General features: G+C 35.8%; 1 protein-coding gene across 2 annotated transcripts in view; it reads left to right on the forward strand.

The window, feature by feature from the left end:
• The window catches only part of lpp (LIM domain containing preferred translocation partner in lipoma), a 205,225-nt gene that overhangs the window by 73,522 nt on the left and 114,231 nt on the right, over positions 1-17,472 (forward strand). For both annotated transcript variants that reach the window (XM_065240758.2, XM_065240761.2), the window contains exon 3: positions 3,591-3,798. In XM_065240758.2, the coding sequence (XP_065096830.1) occupies positions 3,609-3,798 (190 nt within the window). In that variant the 5' untranslated portion in view covers positions 3,591-3,608. The remainder of the gene's footprint in view (positions 1-3,590; positions 3,799-17,472) is intronic.

Genomic DNA, 17,472 nt, shown 5'->3' on the forward strand with positions numbered 1-17,472 from the left:
CTATTGAGAAAATTCTGCGAAAAACCAGCAATCTTTCTTTCTTTCTTTCTTTCATTCTTTCTTTCTGTCTTTCTTTCTGTCTTTCTGTCTTTCTGTCTGTCTGTCTGTCTGTCTGTCTGTCTGTCTGTCTGTCTGTCTTTCATTATTTCATTCTTTCTTTCTTTCTTTCTTTCTTTCTTTCTTTCTTTCTTTCTGTCTGTGTGTCTGTCTGTCTGTCTGTCTGTCTGTCTGTCTGTCTGTCTGTCTATCTATCTATCTATCTGTCGTTTTGTCCGTCTTGTTTTCTTTCAACCTCACAATTAGGAATATGCTTGAAGAATTAAGGGATAAAAATGTCTTCATTAAAAATTGTCTTCTTACTTTCTGTCTTTCTGTCTGTCTGTCTTTCTTTCTTTCTTTCTTTCTTTCTTTCTTTCTTTCTTTCTTTCTTTCTTTCTTTCTTTCTGTCTGTCTGTCTTTCTGTCTGTCTGTCTGTCTGTCTGTCTGTCTGTCTTTCTTTCTGTCTGTCTGTCTGTCTGTCTTTCTTTCTTTCTTTCTTTCTCTCTGTCTTTCATTCTTTCTTTCTTTCTGTCTGTCTGTCTGTCTGTCTTTCATTCTTTCTTTCTTTCTTTCTGTCTGTCTGTCTGTCTATCTATCTATCTATCTATCTATCTATCTATCTATCTATCTATCTGTCGTTTTGTCCGTCTTGTTTTCTTTCAACCTCACAATTAGGAATATGCTTAAAGAGTTAAGGGATAAAAATATCTTCATTAAAAATTGTCGTCTGTCTTTCTGTCTGTCTTTCTTTCTTTCTTTCTTTCTTTCTTTCTTTCTTTCTTTCTTTCTTTCTTTCTTTCTTTCTTTCTTTCTGTCTTTCTTTCTTTCTTTCTTTCTTTCTTTCTTTCTTTCTTTCTTTCTGTCTTTCTTTCTGTCTTTCTTTCTTTCTTTCTTTCTTTCTTTCTTTCTTTCTTTCTTTCTTTCTTTCTGTCTGTCATTATTTCTTTCTTTCTTTTCTTTTCTTTTCTTTTCTTTTCCTTTCTTTTTCTTTTTCTTTTTCTTTTTCTTTTTCTTTTTCTTTTTCTTTTTCTTTTCTTTTCTTTTCTTGTCTTTTCTTGTCTTTTCTTGTCTTTTCTTTTCTTTTCTTTTCTTGTCTTGTCTTGTCTTGTCTTGTCTTGTCTTGTCTTGTCTTGTCTTGTCTTGTCTTGTCTTGTCTGTCTGTCTGTCTGTCTGTCTGTCTGTCTGTCTGTCTATCGTTTTCTCTGTCTATCTATCTATCTATCTATCTATCTATCTATCTATCTATCTATCTATCTATCTATCTATCTATCTATCTATCTATCTATCTATCTATCTATCTATCGTTTTGTCTGTCTGTCTGTCTTTTTTAATCTCACAATTAGGATTATACTTAAAGATTTAAGGGATACAAATATCTTCATCTATAAAATATTTCTTTCTTTCTTTGATTGTTTCTTTGTTTCTTTCTTTTTCTAACAACGGTATCTATGTGTGTCTTTGCTGTCTTCTTTTATTCTTTCTTTTTCAAACTATCTATTTGTCTGTCCATCTATCTGTCTGTCTTTCTTTCTTTATCTATCTCTTTATTGTTTTTCTGTCTGTCTTTACTCTCTCTCATCTTTCTTTCTTTCTTTTTTCTTTCTTCTAACTATCTATTTCTCAGTCTGTCTTTCTGTCCATCTTTCCGTCCGTCTGTCTGTCTGAAAATATGTTCATCTATGAAATGTTTTTAAATGTGTAGCTTGAGCTAGTTAATAGAATTTTGTTTTGGCCCGTCAGGTCATCCTGTCATCCTGTTGATCTACTTACACTGTGTTGAAAAGAACCACCTCAATAAACCTTTCCCTACATTTGCTACTAGTTATCTTATTACACCATACTCTGCAGATACTACACATTAAATACACTGATGTCAGACTAAGCAGCCTCCAAAGCTATTTGATCCTTGTATGGCACATGTTCAGTCGTTTTTTGGACCTCAACACCCGTGTCAAATTTTTGACATACTGTATATAGCATATGATAAAGTTTATATGATGATTAATTATTGCCACTGGCATATACTGATTCTGTAACAGGGCCTGTCTTATCCATAAAGTAAAAACTACACTCGTTCTTTCACTTCAAATTATTTTTTAAAATCAGAATCAGTCTGCATCAAACTGTTATCTCACAAAATCTCTAACAGGGCGTCTGAACAGCAGGAAATAAATAATAGCCAAGTTTCGGAATCAGAAGTACATATTGTTAAGTTGTTACAGTTGATTTAAAACGAGACAGCAGTGGCCCTCCAGCTAAATACCTATGCAGGTAAACAACCCTGACTATGTAAATGTGTCTGTCTCTCAGAGAAAAGTTTCACACAAATAAAAGTTTAAGTAAAAATACGTTTTAAAAAATGGGACAGGGCTGTGGTGATCATGTGGGAGACATTGTAGATTATTTTGTAGGAGTTTGGAATACTTGCTGCCTCTTAGGTATTACAGTTGATCTCCACAGACAGTTGATACAGATGCAGATGTTTCCATGACAGATTAGAGAAAGTGTTTGAGACATACAGCACTCTGAATCTTAAAAAAAAACTTAAACAAAATTAAAACCCTTTTCTTCGGAAAGAAAGTGCTGATCTTAAAGCGTTTATCAAAGTGCTAAACTAAAGATTTAATCATGGCCTTGATGAACCTTGAAGTCCTTTTGGTATAATGTGTGATTTAAAAAAAATAGTTTGAAGAAAAAGCTGCATAAGACTCCTGATTACACAACAAGACATCTGGAAGACAGAGTACTTATAATAATACAAAATAAAAAACTCTTTGAGTTCACTTTTTAAGATTTTTATATCAAGTGGCTGTCTGTTTCTAAGTATGGACATGCGATTACCTTATGTGAACCACGGGATTACTGGCATATCAGATTGCTGGTTCTAAAACAGCCTCTAATTTGACACCTTGGCACTTCCCAGAGGACTCGAGGAATGATTAGCACTATCTTTATTTTTGGAATCTATCCAGCCTTAAAACTTGGGTCACTGAGATTTTCTGGTGTACTGATGTGATTACACTTGCTTTTATTATACTTAAGTCTGCTGCAGATTTTCCCAGGCCAGCAGTTTGAAATACATAGTTTCCTGTTTTCGTTTTGCAGTTAAATACAAAGATAAGACAAGACTAAACCACCACTGCAATTTGTGAAACATCACAATCACATCCACTTATAATCCAATGTTTCTGTAAAAACAACTATATATGACACTGCCTGTACAATCCTGGCTTAAGTCTAATATATAATTTATGTATGAGAATTCGACACATGAAAGTTTGATTTTACTCATTGATTTCACATTGATTTTAATCTTTGACATAATCTTACTTAGTCAATAATAAATATGTCAAGTTTATATTTATATTTTAACAGAATTCCTACATTATGTAGGACGATTTTATGTAGAAATCACAAAAAATGACTTTAGTTATCACTATTTTAAATGTATCATAGTTCTGTACACAGTTTGTTTGATAGGACCAGTGCTGTACAACTCAGTATTTTAATACAGTACAATATTATAATGTAGTCTTGTTATTGTGTTTTAGATTTTTTGATACAGAACCATGTGGGGCGACCAGAATGATGGTGACCAGCAAGGTCATGTGAGTGCACGCATGGAGACCAGTTTACCCATGGGTACCACCAGCATTTCTGTATCCCAGCAACAGTCTCCTAAGAAGTTTGCTCCTGTTGTGGCTCCAAAGCCCAAGTTCAACCCTTATAAACCATTTGGGGATGGACACGAGGGAGCTGGTAAGATTTTTCCTTGACTTTTTAATCAGTATTATTTCTACAGATTAACTTTTCACTGTGTAATGAGAACACGAGTATGTATTTTCCACTGGAGGATTACAAATCATAATTGACTTGATTGTCTCAGGTTAAAAGTGAATAACAAACATGCTCAAAACTCAAGATGTCATTTCCAATGATGCCACAATACTACAATTGCTGGACCTTTTAAGCTCGGGCCGGTGTTGGTGAACATACCCAAAACCGGTAATTCAGTACAGATCCGTTTTTATTTTATCTTTTTACACTTATTACATTAACACGACAATACACTGTCTTCTAATGTAACAGACATGCTTACAACTGTCCTTTGTTAATAAATTTATATAACTTCCAAAATGAACTGCTTGATGGTTTACATCAGATGTTCATTAATGAATCTATTTGTGGAGAATGTATTGTATGTGCAATGTTCATGCATCTCCGTTGAAAGCGGAGAGGTGAAAAGGTCTATGTTGGCACTGTGTGTGTGAGGCCACCAGGGTAGTGTAAACGAGGACTCGTTGTTGGCATATATCCAGGAGCATGTGATCTCTACATTCACAGGAGGTCTAGGGTGGCACATTCCATTAGAGCAACATGTCTCTAGAGTCACTCTTCAGCCTCTGATGGGGTGCCAGGTGCCATGAATGTGTTCATGTGCTGTGCCACCTACCCCCCTCTGTCATCTCCAGTGCCCTGCTGCTCAGGCTGTTAATGTTTTTCACATTGTTTCTATCTCTAATGATAAGCTGTTAAAACGAACGGATTGATTGTGTTTGGCTTAGGTACAGTATGTCAAGAAGTTGTTGTTTACACGAAGCATAGTGGCGACTTACAAAAGGGACAGTAATGAATTATTTAATAAAAAATAAATCTGTCTGTTTTTATTGGCTGTTAATTGAACCACAAGGACAGTCTAAGTCACTTAGGCGTGCTGCATGTTTGTGAACATATAAACATAAATAAGTAACAAATGGCAGAATTGTACTTAACAAACACAATCCGGTATTAATTTCTGTATGTGTCAGATTAACTTTAAAAATCCTGCGCCAAAACAGAGAAAAACCAAACGCCTCTAGTGGACATTAAATAGCAAATGTGGTCCAATTCACAATTTTACATTTCCTTTGGTGTGTAAGTGTGTATTAGTAGGGGAGAGCTGGGCACAACCTAACGTTTTTTGGTTTTGGCTCAATCATTAGAAAAATATTTGAGTTTAATAATTATATTTGTACACAAGCAACACACACACATCTCTGTGCTACAAATGACAATTTGAAGTTTGTTTCTATTACTTACCATTCTTGGACAATTACACCAAAGGTGACAGAAGTGCAAACGTTACAACTTACCCCATAGGTGGGGTTAATGGTAACAGGCATGGGGTTAGTTGTAACACTTGCTAAAAATTAAGTTTGCAGGCAAATATTTTAATAATATTTTGTCTATATACTTGAAGTGGATATTGTTGGTATATCTGCCTATAAAAGACACGTATTCACACTGTATTCATTCATCCAGCCCTTTTCTAACAATAGTTCAATTATAAATGGATACAAAAAGCAGCACAATTATGACAAAAAATGTTTTTATATGTGACCCAGGCTGTAATAATCATACTACAGTTTTGAGATAATGGGCATCAAAATCCGATTTTAGCCATTCACTTCATTGTGATTTTAATCTTTGACATTACCTTATTCAATCAATATTAAAGATATGAACAAAAATAAATTTGACACACAATGTTTTATAACACAGGCACATTTATTTTGTTGGCAGCCAGCAATCATTCGTGTGTAGCCTATTTAAAACAACAGCAAGAATTACGCTAACATTAGGTGTTTTCATATCGTAAGTGCCCCGCTTACCCCTACATGTTAATGATATGCAAAAGGTACAAACCCCAAAGTAAACAAGTTATTGTTTCCAACGTAAATCTATTTACAACAAACACACGACATGTAACACAAGACAAGATTGACATTATCATAATTCCTCCCGTTGGGACTAACAGCCTGTAAATGAACTCCTGTCAGCATTGCATTGTGACCGAATCTTTCAAACATGGTAAGGAGCTTCACATTTCCGGCGGATGTCAGAGGTATTCAGGCCAATCACAACATATAGATAACCTGACCAATCAGGAACACAGCACTTTTAGATCGATGAGGTTTGTACAAAATCAATGCGTTTGGGGAAAACAGTATATCTGGAGCTACAAAAATGTACGGTTTGTTGAAAATAATGTGTTTTTTAACCATAAACCACGCAAACACATTGTATTATACCAAATACACAAAATAACATTGTTTTTTAGCAATGAAATAGGTGCACTTTAAAGATCCAGAAATATGTAACTGAAGCAACATATTTTTGCATTTTTAGGCAGGTAGGTATGGTGAGTGATTTTTATATTTTTATACTAAAGTTTTAATTATAATACTAACATTGAAAGAGAAAATCATCAAATAGATAAATTACCATTCTTCATCATCCCCAAAAAAGTCTTCTACATAATTATTTATTATATCACAGTTTATTAGTATCTGAATAGTGTATTGTCTACATGTCAATAAGTTAAGAAAGTTGCAGCCTGTACTGAAGCTGAACAAATAAACCCAACAAGCCATGAAGCTCAAATTTACAAGAATACGTGCAGAATTGCACAAATTATTGATTGTTGATTACAGACACATGGCCCTTGGGTATTACGTAAGCATGATACCACATAAATGCTCAAAACTCTGTGCATGATCTCTTTACAGTGCCTACCCAGACAATAATTTTTCATATTCTGTGGACATCAACCAAGTCTTAAATAACAACATACCCTTTGGCAATTTGTTATTTTATTTTTCATCATAAAGAGTATTATTAGGAATTTATTTCTGCCATAAAAGTGCTTTATTCTCGCATTAATTGGCTGATAGCAGCTCTGTCAGATAGGGTTACCATGGCTACAGTGTGGGCTTTCTGGACCCTAAAAAGCTTTCTGATTAGAAATGTGACTTTAAGTTAATCTCTCTGGTGAAAACGGTATTAATTAAGGCATTATATTTTTAAACATTTCATGGGAAAATAGAAAAGATAGATGGCCTTCAAAGCTTTTTTCAACAGTAACCCTGCTGCTCTCTGATGATGTGAGACCTGCCTTTGTTTTAGAGGGGAGATGATGAGATTATTAGAGGAAGTTCTCACACTTCTGTCTTATTCAAATGGGGCAGCAGGATTGGTTAAAGTGTGCACAGCGAAATACAGTATATGCGCCGCATTTCCGACTATTGTCAAATATATAAATTTTTGTGGTTTTTTGTGTTTGCATGCATGTATCATGTGCACGTGCATGTTTTTTTTTAACATAAGGATGCAATAGACAATAGGCCTTGCAAGCATGTGTGCTATACATTATACCTTTAGGTTTGTAAATAACTTTTATGCTGTTTTGTAACTGAACCAACAATTAGAAGATGCACTGTTACACACAGGCTGAGTACTTGGAGTGTTGATATTCAATACAACAGCATGACTGCAATGTTTTCACATAATAGTTCATTTTAAAAGAACCAAACCCAGTTCACTTAAAGTGAACCAGAAAAGGAACTAGCCGAATGTGACCTCAGTCCTTTTGATGTTCATAATATAGTGGACTCAAAAGAGAACCCAATTCTTTTTTTGGTCCTCTTCAGAACTAAAGTGATCTCAGACCCTTTCTTGTTCACATCACAACTTCATAAGAACTCAGACCCCAGCTTTCTGTGCAGCAGTTTATTTTGATACAATGTCCAAACGCGATGCGAAGCGGACCGGGAGCTCTTTGCTTTCACATGTCAAAAAGAAATCGAACTACAAAAGTACCCAAAAGCGAACCGTAGTCAGACCACCTCTGGACGTGGTCTGAGTTCGGTTCACTTTTGGGTCCTTTTAGGCGGGTCTGAGATCACTTGGTTTGTTCACATATGCACCCTGAACTGCTCCGAGATCGCTTGGCTGGCTCAAACAAGCTACCTGTAGGTGTGAAAACACCCATAGAGTAAATTATGGTTTAGGCAGAGATTATTTTGTATACTTTTGTTCCACTAATAGTTCCTAAAAAACCTAACCCTAACTTTAAAAAAAGAGCAGTGCGACGCTGCTTTTTATATTGCTAGGCAACCACCAGAGACACTAAACACAAACACATAGGAGAGAATGGCTGTTTCTCAATTCCAAGAACGGCAAGAACGGACTTGCGTTCCCGTGGAGATTGGTCTTGCCAAGGCGACCTTGGAAGAACGAACTCACTGTACGCACTTGTGAGAAATGAAATGTGTACGATCTTCCTGTTGGTCACCTGACCTCCGCCATTGTTTTGGCGCAATGACTTATGGGGCGTAAAGCGATTTCAGCGTGCAAGTCTGCACTCGATGCATCCTCGATATCAAGAACACATCCGGGTATTTTTGTGCATCCTCTGTACTTGCGTTCTTGAGAATTGGAATTGAACTTCAACAGTTACCGTAGTTTCTCTATGCGTTTCAGTGAATGGCGGTGTCATGAGCAATTCGGTCCCCCCGAGCAATTCGGTCTCCACTAGGACCCCGCGTGATTCCATTGGCTGAAAAAACTCCTCATGGGTAGTTTTCTTAGCGCCTTATTACAATTCCTACAAAATCGCGTTATGATTTATGTTGTTAGAACATTGTTAAAATTACAATTGATGTCTTTTAAATGATATGTTTCATATACAGTAGTAGTATATAAATGAGGCTATAGGTTGGAGATCTACACATTGCTTGTGTCATTTTATTATTTAGATATTATGTACCATTTCCATTTTTTACTGTCTACTTATACAGTTACTTACTCATCAATTACTTATACAAAACATGATTACTACATAGTTGAATCACACATTTAAATTATAATTTATAAGCCATGATTTCTACACTTTTACTATTAAAAAATATATTTCGTAAGGTATGTTAATAATTTACAAAAAATTTAAGTATTGTTTTTGTAAAGCAGAAGATGACACAAAAGTACTGACATGTCTGCAACATGTATATTAGTTTATTATATTATTTTTTTGTTAACTTTTATTTTTAAAAAATGTTATGCTTCTATTTTGTACAACATAATTAGCTTGCTAGACCGCGCATGCAGACGAGATATCGCAATGACAAATTTTTGAGCAGGCATTAGTGCTAGGTACCAATTGGGGTCCTAGTGGAGACCGAATTGCTCGGGGAGACCGAATTGCTCATGACAGCGGACTGAGCCATTGGTTGCAATTCACCACCCTACTGCTAGATGCCGCTAAAATCTACACACTGCACCTTAAACAAAGGATCATGGAAAACACATGCTTTGCTATTATACAAAATATGAGGACTATGCTTTACACCTTTTTAGTTGCATTTAAATTAAAGTGACAAAGAATTATTTTTTTATCAGACTTTACAATATCAAATATTTTTTATATAAAGCAATAAATAATGATCTACAAAATATTGAATATTTAATTTCAGTAAATCAAAGTTTAGCCCAATTTTTGGTTGATAAATTGCTACGGTTTACCGAAATGATAATTTTGTACTTTTATTAGCATTCCAGATACACTGAGTTCCAGGAAGGGTATGTGCTCAGCTAGCGGAGTTCTCACGAGTATTGTGGTTCACACTTCTGCAAATTTGAGGGTGTCTCTATCTAAACAAGGTGCTCTGAATAACAGTATCAGATATATTATCCAATGCTTGCCACAGGAAGTGCATGTATTGCATAATGTGTTTCTCTGTATTACCATCACCTTGCAGCTGTGTATGACAAGAACAAGTCAAGACTTAGCAACATGCTGTATATAGATATTTTATTTTTTAGATACCCTCATAACTAAGTAGACTTAGCAAATTAGAGAGTTCTAATTATATGCATGGTTTTTAAGTAACACTTTTGTCTCAAATGAGAAATAAAAATAGCCACTTAATGAGTTTCATATGTTAATTTGTTCATACAGATTGGTTTGACAGTAAACAAAAAGACTGTTCAGATTCTACCCTCTGTCTACCCTTACATGGCAGCTTGACAAAACAGCAAATGTTCTGGCTTATTCTGCCTACTTGACTGGCAAAAGACCAACCACAGTTTGTTTTATTCTTGACATTACTTTTAGGGGCATGTTTATCTGAAGTTCACTATACAGTGACAATACGGATACTGTAGGTGAAGAAATTATTTATTTTAAAGAGGACATACCATGAACATCTGACTTTTCCATGTTTAAGTACTATAATTGGGTTTCCAGTGCTTCTATCAGCCTAGAAAATGTAACTTAGTTTTGGTAAACCATTCTCTGCAAGCATGTGATAAAATAGGTCATTGAAATTTGACTCCCCTTGTGATGTCATAAGGGGATCTTATTATAATAATACCACCCCTTAATCTGCATTATCCAACATGGCACTGCCATTTAGTGCAGAGGGAAAGAAAGGGAACTTAATTGACAGCACAATTGAGTTTCAATTTCAACAAACCACCATCATTGTGATCAGTGTTTGCATTTTATCAGCTCATTTGCATTTAAAGGGACACACCCAAAATGGCAAATTTTTGGTCACACCTACAAAGTGGCAATTTTGATATGTTATAGTAAATAATATATATGGTATTTTGAGCTAAAACGTCAAATATGTACTCTGGGGACACCAAAGATTTATTTTACATCTTAAAAAAGTCTTGTGAAATGTCCTCTTTAACTGTGACTATAATGTACTACTCAAAGATATCTATGGTACTTATCAATGCTTGTAAGTTGTACATATTTTTGATTTCCAGGAATAGAGGAATACAGCCTTTGTTTGTTAATCCCTAGTTTGCAAGGGGTTTGTAGGGGGTTTAAGGCCTTGTTAGCCTGCAGGCATAAAGCAAACCATCCCCCTATGGGCATTGTTTTCATTGTTTTTCTTTTTTACCGAATTTTTCTTATATATTTTCTTTTTCCTGATTCTGCTGTTTTTGCTAAAATTTTCTATGAATCTGCTTTGCAACAATGCAAATTATGATAAGTGCTATAGAAATGAAATGAAATTACTTTCAGATGTTGCGTAAATCAAAAAGATTTGATTTTTAATTTCTGTTTGAAGTCTTGAAACTATGATACTGATCACCTGATACCCACTGACATTTAGTAAGCCTACCTGTTGAAAGCGCAGATGTTTTGAATTTGTCAAGTGTGAACTTTCGTTTTATACAATCTTTTCAAAGATGCTCAGATGCGGGTTACGTTGTTGGTTCAAAGTCAGACAGTGTCAAAGATACCGCTAGACCACATTTTAAATGTTTCTCTTGACACTGTTTTATGGTTGCCATTAAAGCAGTCATTTTACTCTACAGACACTACGATTTCCATTTAATTATTTGAGTATTGATTGACTTCATGTCTGTTAATCTAGAACATTCAGGTATTGTGGTCAGGCGGCACTTCATATTTGATCATATTTGAATTCACCCTCTTATCGCTTCTCTCAGTCAGTGGCATGACTTAATGTCTGACTAACCTCTTGACTTATTCTGAGCTTCTGTCTGGAACATTTCTAATTGAAGGCTGAAAGGCAAATACAGAACATACGTCCTGTATCTGCCTGTGTGCTATTGTGTGAGAAAATGTGCCGGAAGATTGGCTGAGTTAAGGCCATGATTTGAGGGCAGTTCATTAGGCCTCTATTACAGTGGATAAGCCCAATTCCTTGGCAAGCTAATTGACTTTTTATTAATGGAGATATGTGAACGTGTCAATTATCTGAGCAAGGGTACTTTATATTAAGTAAAGCACATCATAGGAGATAAAGCAAACAGTAATAGGGAGTCATTGTAAAGGTGTCTTGTCAAAGTAAGGGCTTGCACAGGGCTAATGAGGTTTTTAAACGGTGATGTTCACATTAAGCTAATCTGATGGACAATGTGGAAAACCTGAGTTCCTAAAAGCTCTCTTTTATGCATGCATGCATGCGTGCGTGCGTGCGTGTGTGTGTGTGTGTGTGTGTGTGTGCGCAGTTACACATGTAAAGATTGTGTACCTTTTTTGGAAGTACCTGGATTATTGGAGGTCACAAAACAATGCAGATAATATTTTATATCATTTATCATTCACTTTAAAAAAAATGCTAGGCTATTTTCAACCAATCGTTGAGTAAAGAATGTGTTTCTCCATATTTATATGGATTATATAGATCATATCTATAGCGTTGTTTGTGTGTTCTTGTTTAGGCAGACTGTGTTTGTCTGTTTTTGTGTCCTAATTGAAGATCTTTGAAGAACTTTTTTAATGACTATTTACAGAAGAGTTGCCCATAGCCTCAGTTTTATGTTCTTGCTTTGCACATGAGGATGGCACTTTATGATGTGGTGACCCACAAAACTGCTTGTCACAGCATGTGTTAGTTAAGAGTCAGCCGACTCAATGTTTAACAGTTAAACACCTGCATATCTAATACACAGTGGATAGCCAGTAAAAACAGGAACTCTCAGTTGATCAAGAAAGCAAAACCAAACTAAAAAACAGAGAGCATGAAAATGCCTGCTTTACATAGTTTCCAGACCGCATTGTTGTTTAGTAACAGGTTTGTGTATTTCTTCTGCATAAACATACAATGAAAAAAATCCACTGAGGTTTCTCATATTAGACAGCAGTTCCCTAAAAATTGTCTTGCCAGAAACTCAATAAAGATATGTTGCTTTCAAAAACGGTTTGTTCAGTTAAATTAAAAAGTGTTAATATAGCAAATAATTTTATGTTCATTTGAAAAATGAATATTTTGTTGATTTTATATTTTAATAGTTTTTGGGGGGAACCTTTAGGTGTTTAACCAGATCAGTAACCTAAGCACATTATCATTCAATAACATAAACACATATACTTTTGCACACTATGGTTCCAGCGGTCACACATGCAGTACACATCTAATGTTTGTTAGGAAAAATAACAGCTGTGCTATATCTCTGGATTTTTAGTAACATTTGTGACACCTGACAGTGTGAATGTCATTGGCAGGGGTCACTTCATTTCTCCCCTTTCTACTACCACCAGATAGGGTGTAAGTTCAATTATGAATTCCTTACACTGCAGTCAAAATCTGATTTTTAGCTCATATGTGACCCAGATAAGTCTCTTTGCATGACAATATGAACAGCACAAACCACATTGAATTGATCTTTTTGATTCTGATTTGAACCACTTTCATATGAACAGTCATATCGAAATTCATGCAACTTTTACATTAAATATTAAGCTTCTGCTGCACATCACCTTATACATACCCTGTAAGCCCCTAACACATAAACAGTATGTATGTTCGACTTCATGTAGCGCATTTTAGTGGCCCAAGAACAAACTGCCTCGTCTTTTATGCACTCGTATCGCTCGCTCCTGTGGAACCGAGGTAACACGCATCGACTGGCCGGTCTGCGCAGCTCAGTATGAATTAGTCTGCAAGTTCATTCATATGAACGGCATATTATTGTTCTTTGCACATGCAATGCAGTTCACCATGACCATTTCACATTGGAATCTGATATGAGCCACATAATGTGAACAGCCAAACAAAAACTCAGATCTAAACAAAAACCCTAATTAAGCATTAATGCTCACGGTCTGAACATAGTCTTAGCTGAACCTTTCCCTTGTAACCATGTTTTTGGTTAAGGATTGAAAAGGAAATCTCACACGACTTGTGGTGGAAATTTGCTTCTCCATCTATTATGTCCTGGCACATTTACACATTCTTTCTCTTTTATTTGGTTAAATCAGTCTACAACTTATTCGTAACCATCCTCAGGGCCTCCTTAGCTTTTTGGCTGAAGTACTCTTTTGCTGGATTACGCTTTTAGTCCAACTGAATCTGTTAGATGTCAGGTATTGAAGATAAATACTAGATACCCGTACGCAAAACACATGCGTGGCTGCAGAGATCGACAGATACCTTGAAATCTGACATTTACCATGACCTGCACTTTATATGGTTTATTACATGGGTACTGTAAAGGGCTCGTTATAGTTGTGCGTCGGTCCAACGGCGTAGCCGCGACAGAGTAGGTTCCGTGTCGGTTTTCATTTATACTTTTGCGTTGTCGTCTGTGTCGACATGCAATTCAATTCAATTTTATTTATATAGCGCTTTTCACAATTGTTAATTGTTTCAAAGCATCTTTACATGAGTAGATGTAGGGGAAAACAGAAAGTCAATAGATAATATAAGAAGTAGAATATACAAGCGAGCGTAGTAGTAATGTAACGTATACAGTAAAGTGCTAAGTTAAGCCAAAGTTGGCTGACTCTCCCGGGGACGAAAACCCCCCTAGGAGAAAACCCAGTGGGAAAAACTCCTAGAAGGACAAAAACCCTTGGGAGAGATTAATATATATTATATATAAACACTGTAGGGATAGGAAGCGGGTAAGTGGATTAAACTGGTTCAGCCAGTGGTTGTTGGTCGCGCATCGGCTGGGCATCACGTTGAAGGACAGCCAGTAGATCAGTGGTGTGATGACCTTTACAGCAGCAGGAACTGGGTCTGTTTGTCCCATTGTCCTGGGGGTCGAGGACGAGACAGGGAGAGAAAAACAGAATTTTATTAGCGTAGGGCCCGTTCTCATGTAATGCAAGTGTCATACAGTATTGTGGTTTAAAATCTGCTTGGTTCCAGACACGCTACCTATTGCGGCATAAGTATATTACCCATATGAGGTATGTGAGTGCTTTGTTCTAGACAAAGTAACTATTGCGGGATAAGTACATTTACTGGACATTTTATGTGAATGCTTTGTTAAAGAACGATGTTTTAAGTTTAGCTTTAAATTGATCGACTGTGTCTGATACTCGAACATTATTTGGTAAATCATTCCAGAGTTTAGGGGCTAAGTAAATAAAAAATCTACCACCTTTAGACACTTTTGATATTCTAGGAATAATTAAGAGGCCAGAATTTTGTGATCGCAGTTTACGTGGTGGATTGTATTGTGATAGTAATTCTTAAATATACGATGGTGCTAGGCCATTTAAGGTTTTGTAGGTGATTTAGTAATATTTTAAATTGTATGCGATATTTAACTGGTAGCCAGTTTAAAGATGCCAGAATTTGACTTTTTAGATCGAGTAAGCACTCTTGAGGCGCCGTTTTGAACCAGCTGTAGCTTGTTTACCTGATTTCTGTGACAACCCTCCGAGTAACGAGTTACAATAGTCTATTCTAGAGTTCATAAAAGCATGGATAAGCTTTAATGCAAACACGTGCGCAGACCGCTGGTAGGCAGTTTCCATGCGTATAACCACAGTAGCAGCGCGACCATCAAAGAAGAAAAAAGCTTGGGAAGTTAACCCACAAACTAGGTACAGGTCAGGCTATGAAGAGCTAGGCACAGGCTACTGATATCCTATGCCGTATGTGCGATATCCCTAAGCGTGCCAACGTGCAACATCCCTAAGCGACTTACGCTTTAATTTGATTATTTTTTCCATCGTTTTTATCAGAACAAAGACATTTATATGGGTTTGTAACAACATCAGAGCAAATGATGACAGAATTTTCATTTTTTGTTGAGCTATCCCTTTAATTTGAATAAAACACAACCGACTAAAACATACAGATGTATTTTAAATCATTCAGTACTGTCCCTTTTGTAAGTCTATGCCTCACATTATGCCAAGATTATTCAGCATTGTCTGCTTTGTAACCTTGAATAAACCTGCGTAAATGAACAGAGAAAAACAAGCGCCTCTAGTGGACACTCCAACCGATAGATGCAGCGATGTAAGTGGAGAAACGTATTGTAGGCAGAGATATGTAATTCCAATGAGCCTGTATTGTACATTTTGCTGTGAGGACCAATGTGCAGATAGATGATTGTCATGTTTTTCGTTGACTAGTGAAGTTTTGAATTAAGTTGTTAATTCAATTTTGAAAAAGTACAGTTGTGGATTGAATAACTGAATGGCTAAATTTCATAGCTGAAAAACAACTCAACAACAACAACTGGTTTTGTTTATGTAGTAGTGAACAGTTTGTCTCGTACACACCACAATAGCCAATAGCAATAACAGATCCTTAAACAATACAGTACAAAACAAACTGTTTTAATTAAAATTAAGATGTAGTTTTTTTTAGAAATGACATGTTTATGACAATTGAAAAAAACCTTTACAACATTGAGCACTTGTGGATAAGCACATAAGATGATAAAGAATTTGTATAATGCTCTCTGATCACTATGTTGTTTTCTCAGCAGTCGAATGGGAAGTATTATTAGTCAATAATGTATTTATTGACCGAAAGTGCAAATAATCTTTGGGTTAAAACAGTTGTTTTCAATGAAATATGCAGATTTGTGTGTGTGTGTGTGTGTGTGTGTGTGTGTGTGTGTGTGTGTGTGTGTGTGTGTGTGTGTGCGCGCGCTACCTTATCTTCTCTCAGAGAAAATGTCAAACGTTTTAAAGCTTTTCCCTGCAGTTAAACGTGAGGACTCCACATACCATAGAAATCACATGAAGCTTTAGTTTAGATTGCAGTAGACCTGTAATCCAAAAACTCATTTTGAGAAATGTAATCCAGATGCATTACTGCAGTTTATCTCCGTAACTTTATTGTCTCTTTTGATTTAAGAGGATTAAACATTTAAGACTAAATATTTGTGTGGCCACTTGGAAACCACTGTATAAAGATACAATGCTTTGGTCAGATAAACAATTTACCATGAAAACAATTGTATGTATTTAGGGGATTATGATATTATTTTGAATTTGTGAATCTTTGAACCACAGTTACCTGTATAAAAATGACAAAAAGTCTGTTTATACACTTAAGCACATGCTACCATACCCATTGTAAGTGGTCTACTTTGTAAGATGCTTTACTTTAAATTTTTGTGTTACCAGTAGCATGTTTATTTACCCAGGTTTCATGGTATTATGTTTTTTAAAACGTAACTTTTAAAAACAAAAAACATGTTTTTTTTTTTGGAAACAATTACCCAAACCAAAGCAATTTCCAGGCATCTACACTGGTTGTTAGAGGATTAAGGAGAGATTAAATCTGTTGACAATAATATTTATATTTACATTATGATCAAACTTATAGTGAATCTGATGTAAAATTGTGGATTAGTGTAAATGCAAATTGAGAACTGCTGAAAGACCCCTAAGGCGTCCTAGTCTTGAGGTTAGCCCTTGGCATATGCTGATTGTTTGCTGTTTGATTGCCACAAAAGAATCAGATTTGGGCAACAAGCTCATTCAGTTTCATCAGTGTTTAAACATGATCTAGTCACAAAAAGGACGTTAGCAGTGTAGTCTAATGTGACCCTGCAGCACCATAATTAAGACTTCTTTATCAATACCAAACCATAAATGTGTTCATTTTAACTCATGTTGGGCATAATTTTGCATTTACATGATTTTTAATTATTAAAATATTATAATAACGGTTTTCTTAGAGCTGGATTATGGACCAGGCCAGTACCCTGGGTGCTCAAAGGGGCAACAAAAAGGCCTCCTAAGGAAAAACTGATCACCAGGCCCCCAGCCCCTACACAACAAGTTGACCTCTCATACAGTGATAACTAGCTTCATAGACAATAAATGACTGTACTTAGGGGCCTTATCCAACCATAAATTGGCCTTTATCG

Source organism: Paramisgurnus dabryanus, chromosome 7, assembly GCF_030506205.2.
Source record: "Paramisgurnus dabryanus chromosome 7, PD_genome_1.1, whole genome shotgun sequence".
NCBI lineage: Eukaryota > Metazoa > Chordata > Actinopteri > Cypriniformes > Cobitidae > Paramisgurnus > Paramisgurnus dabryanus.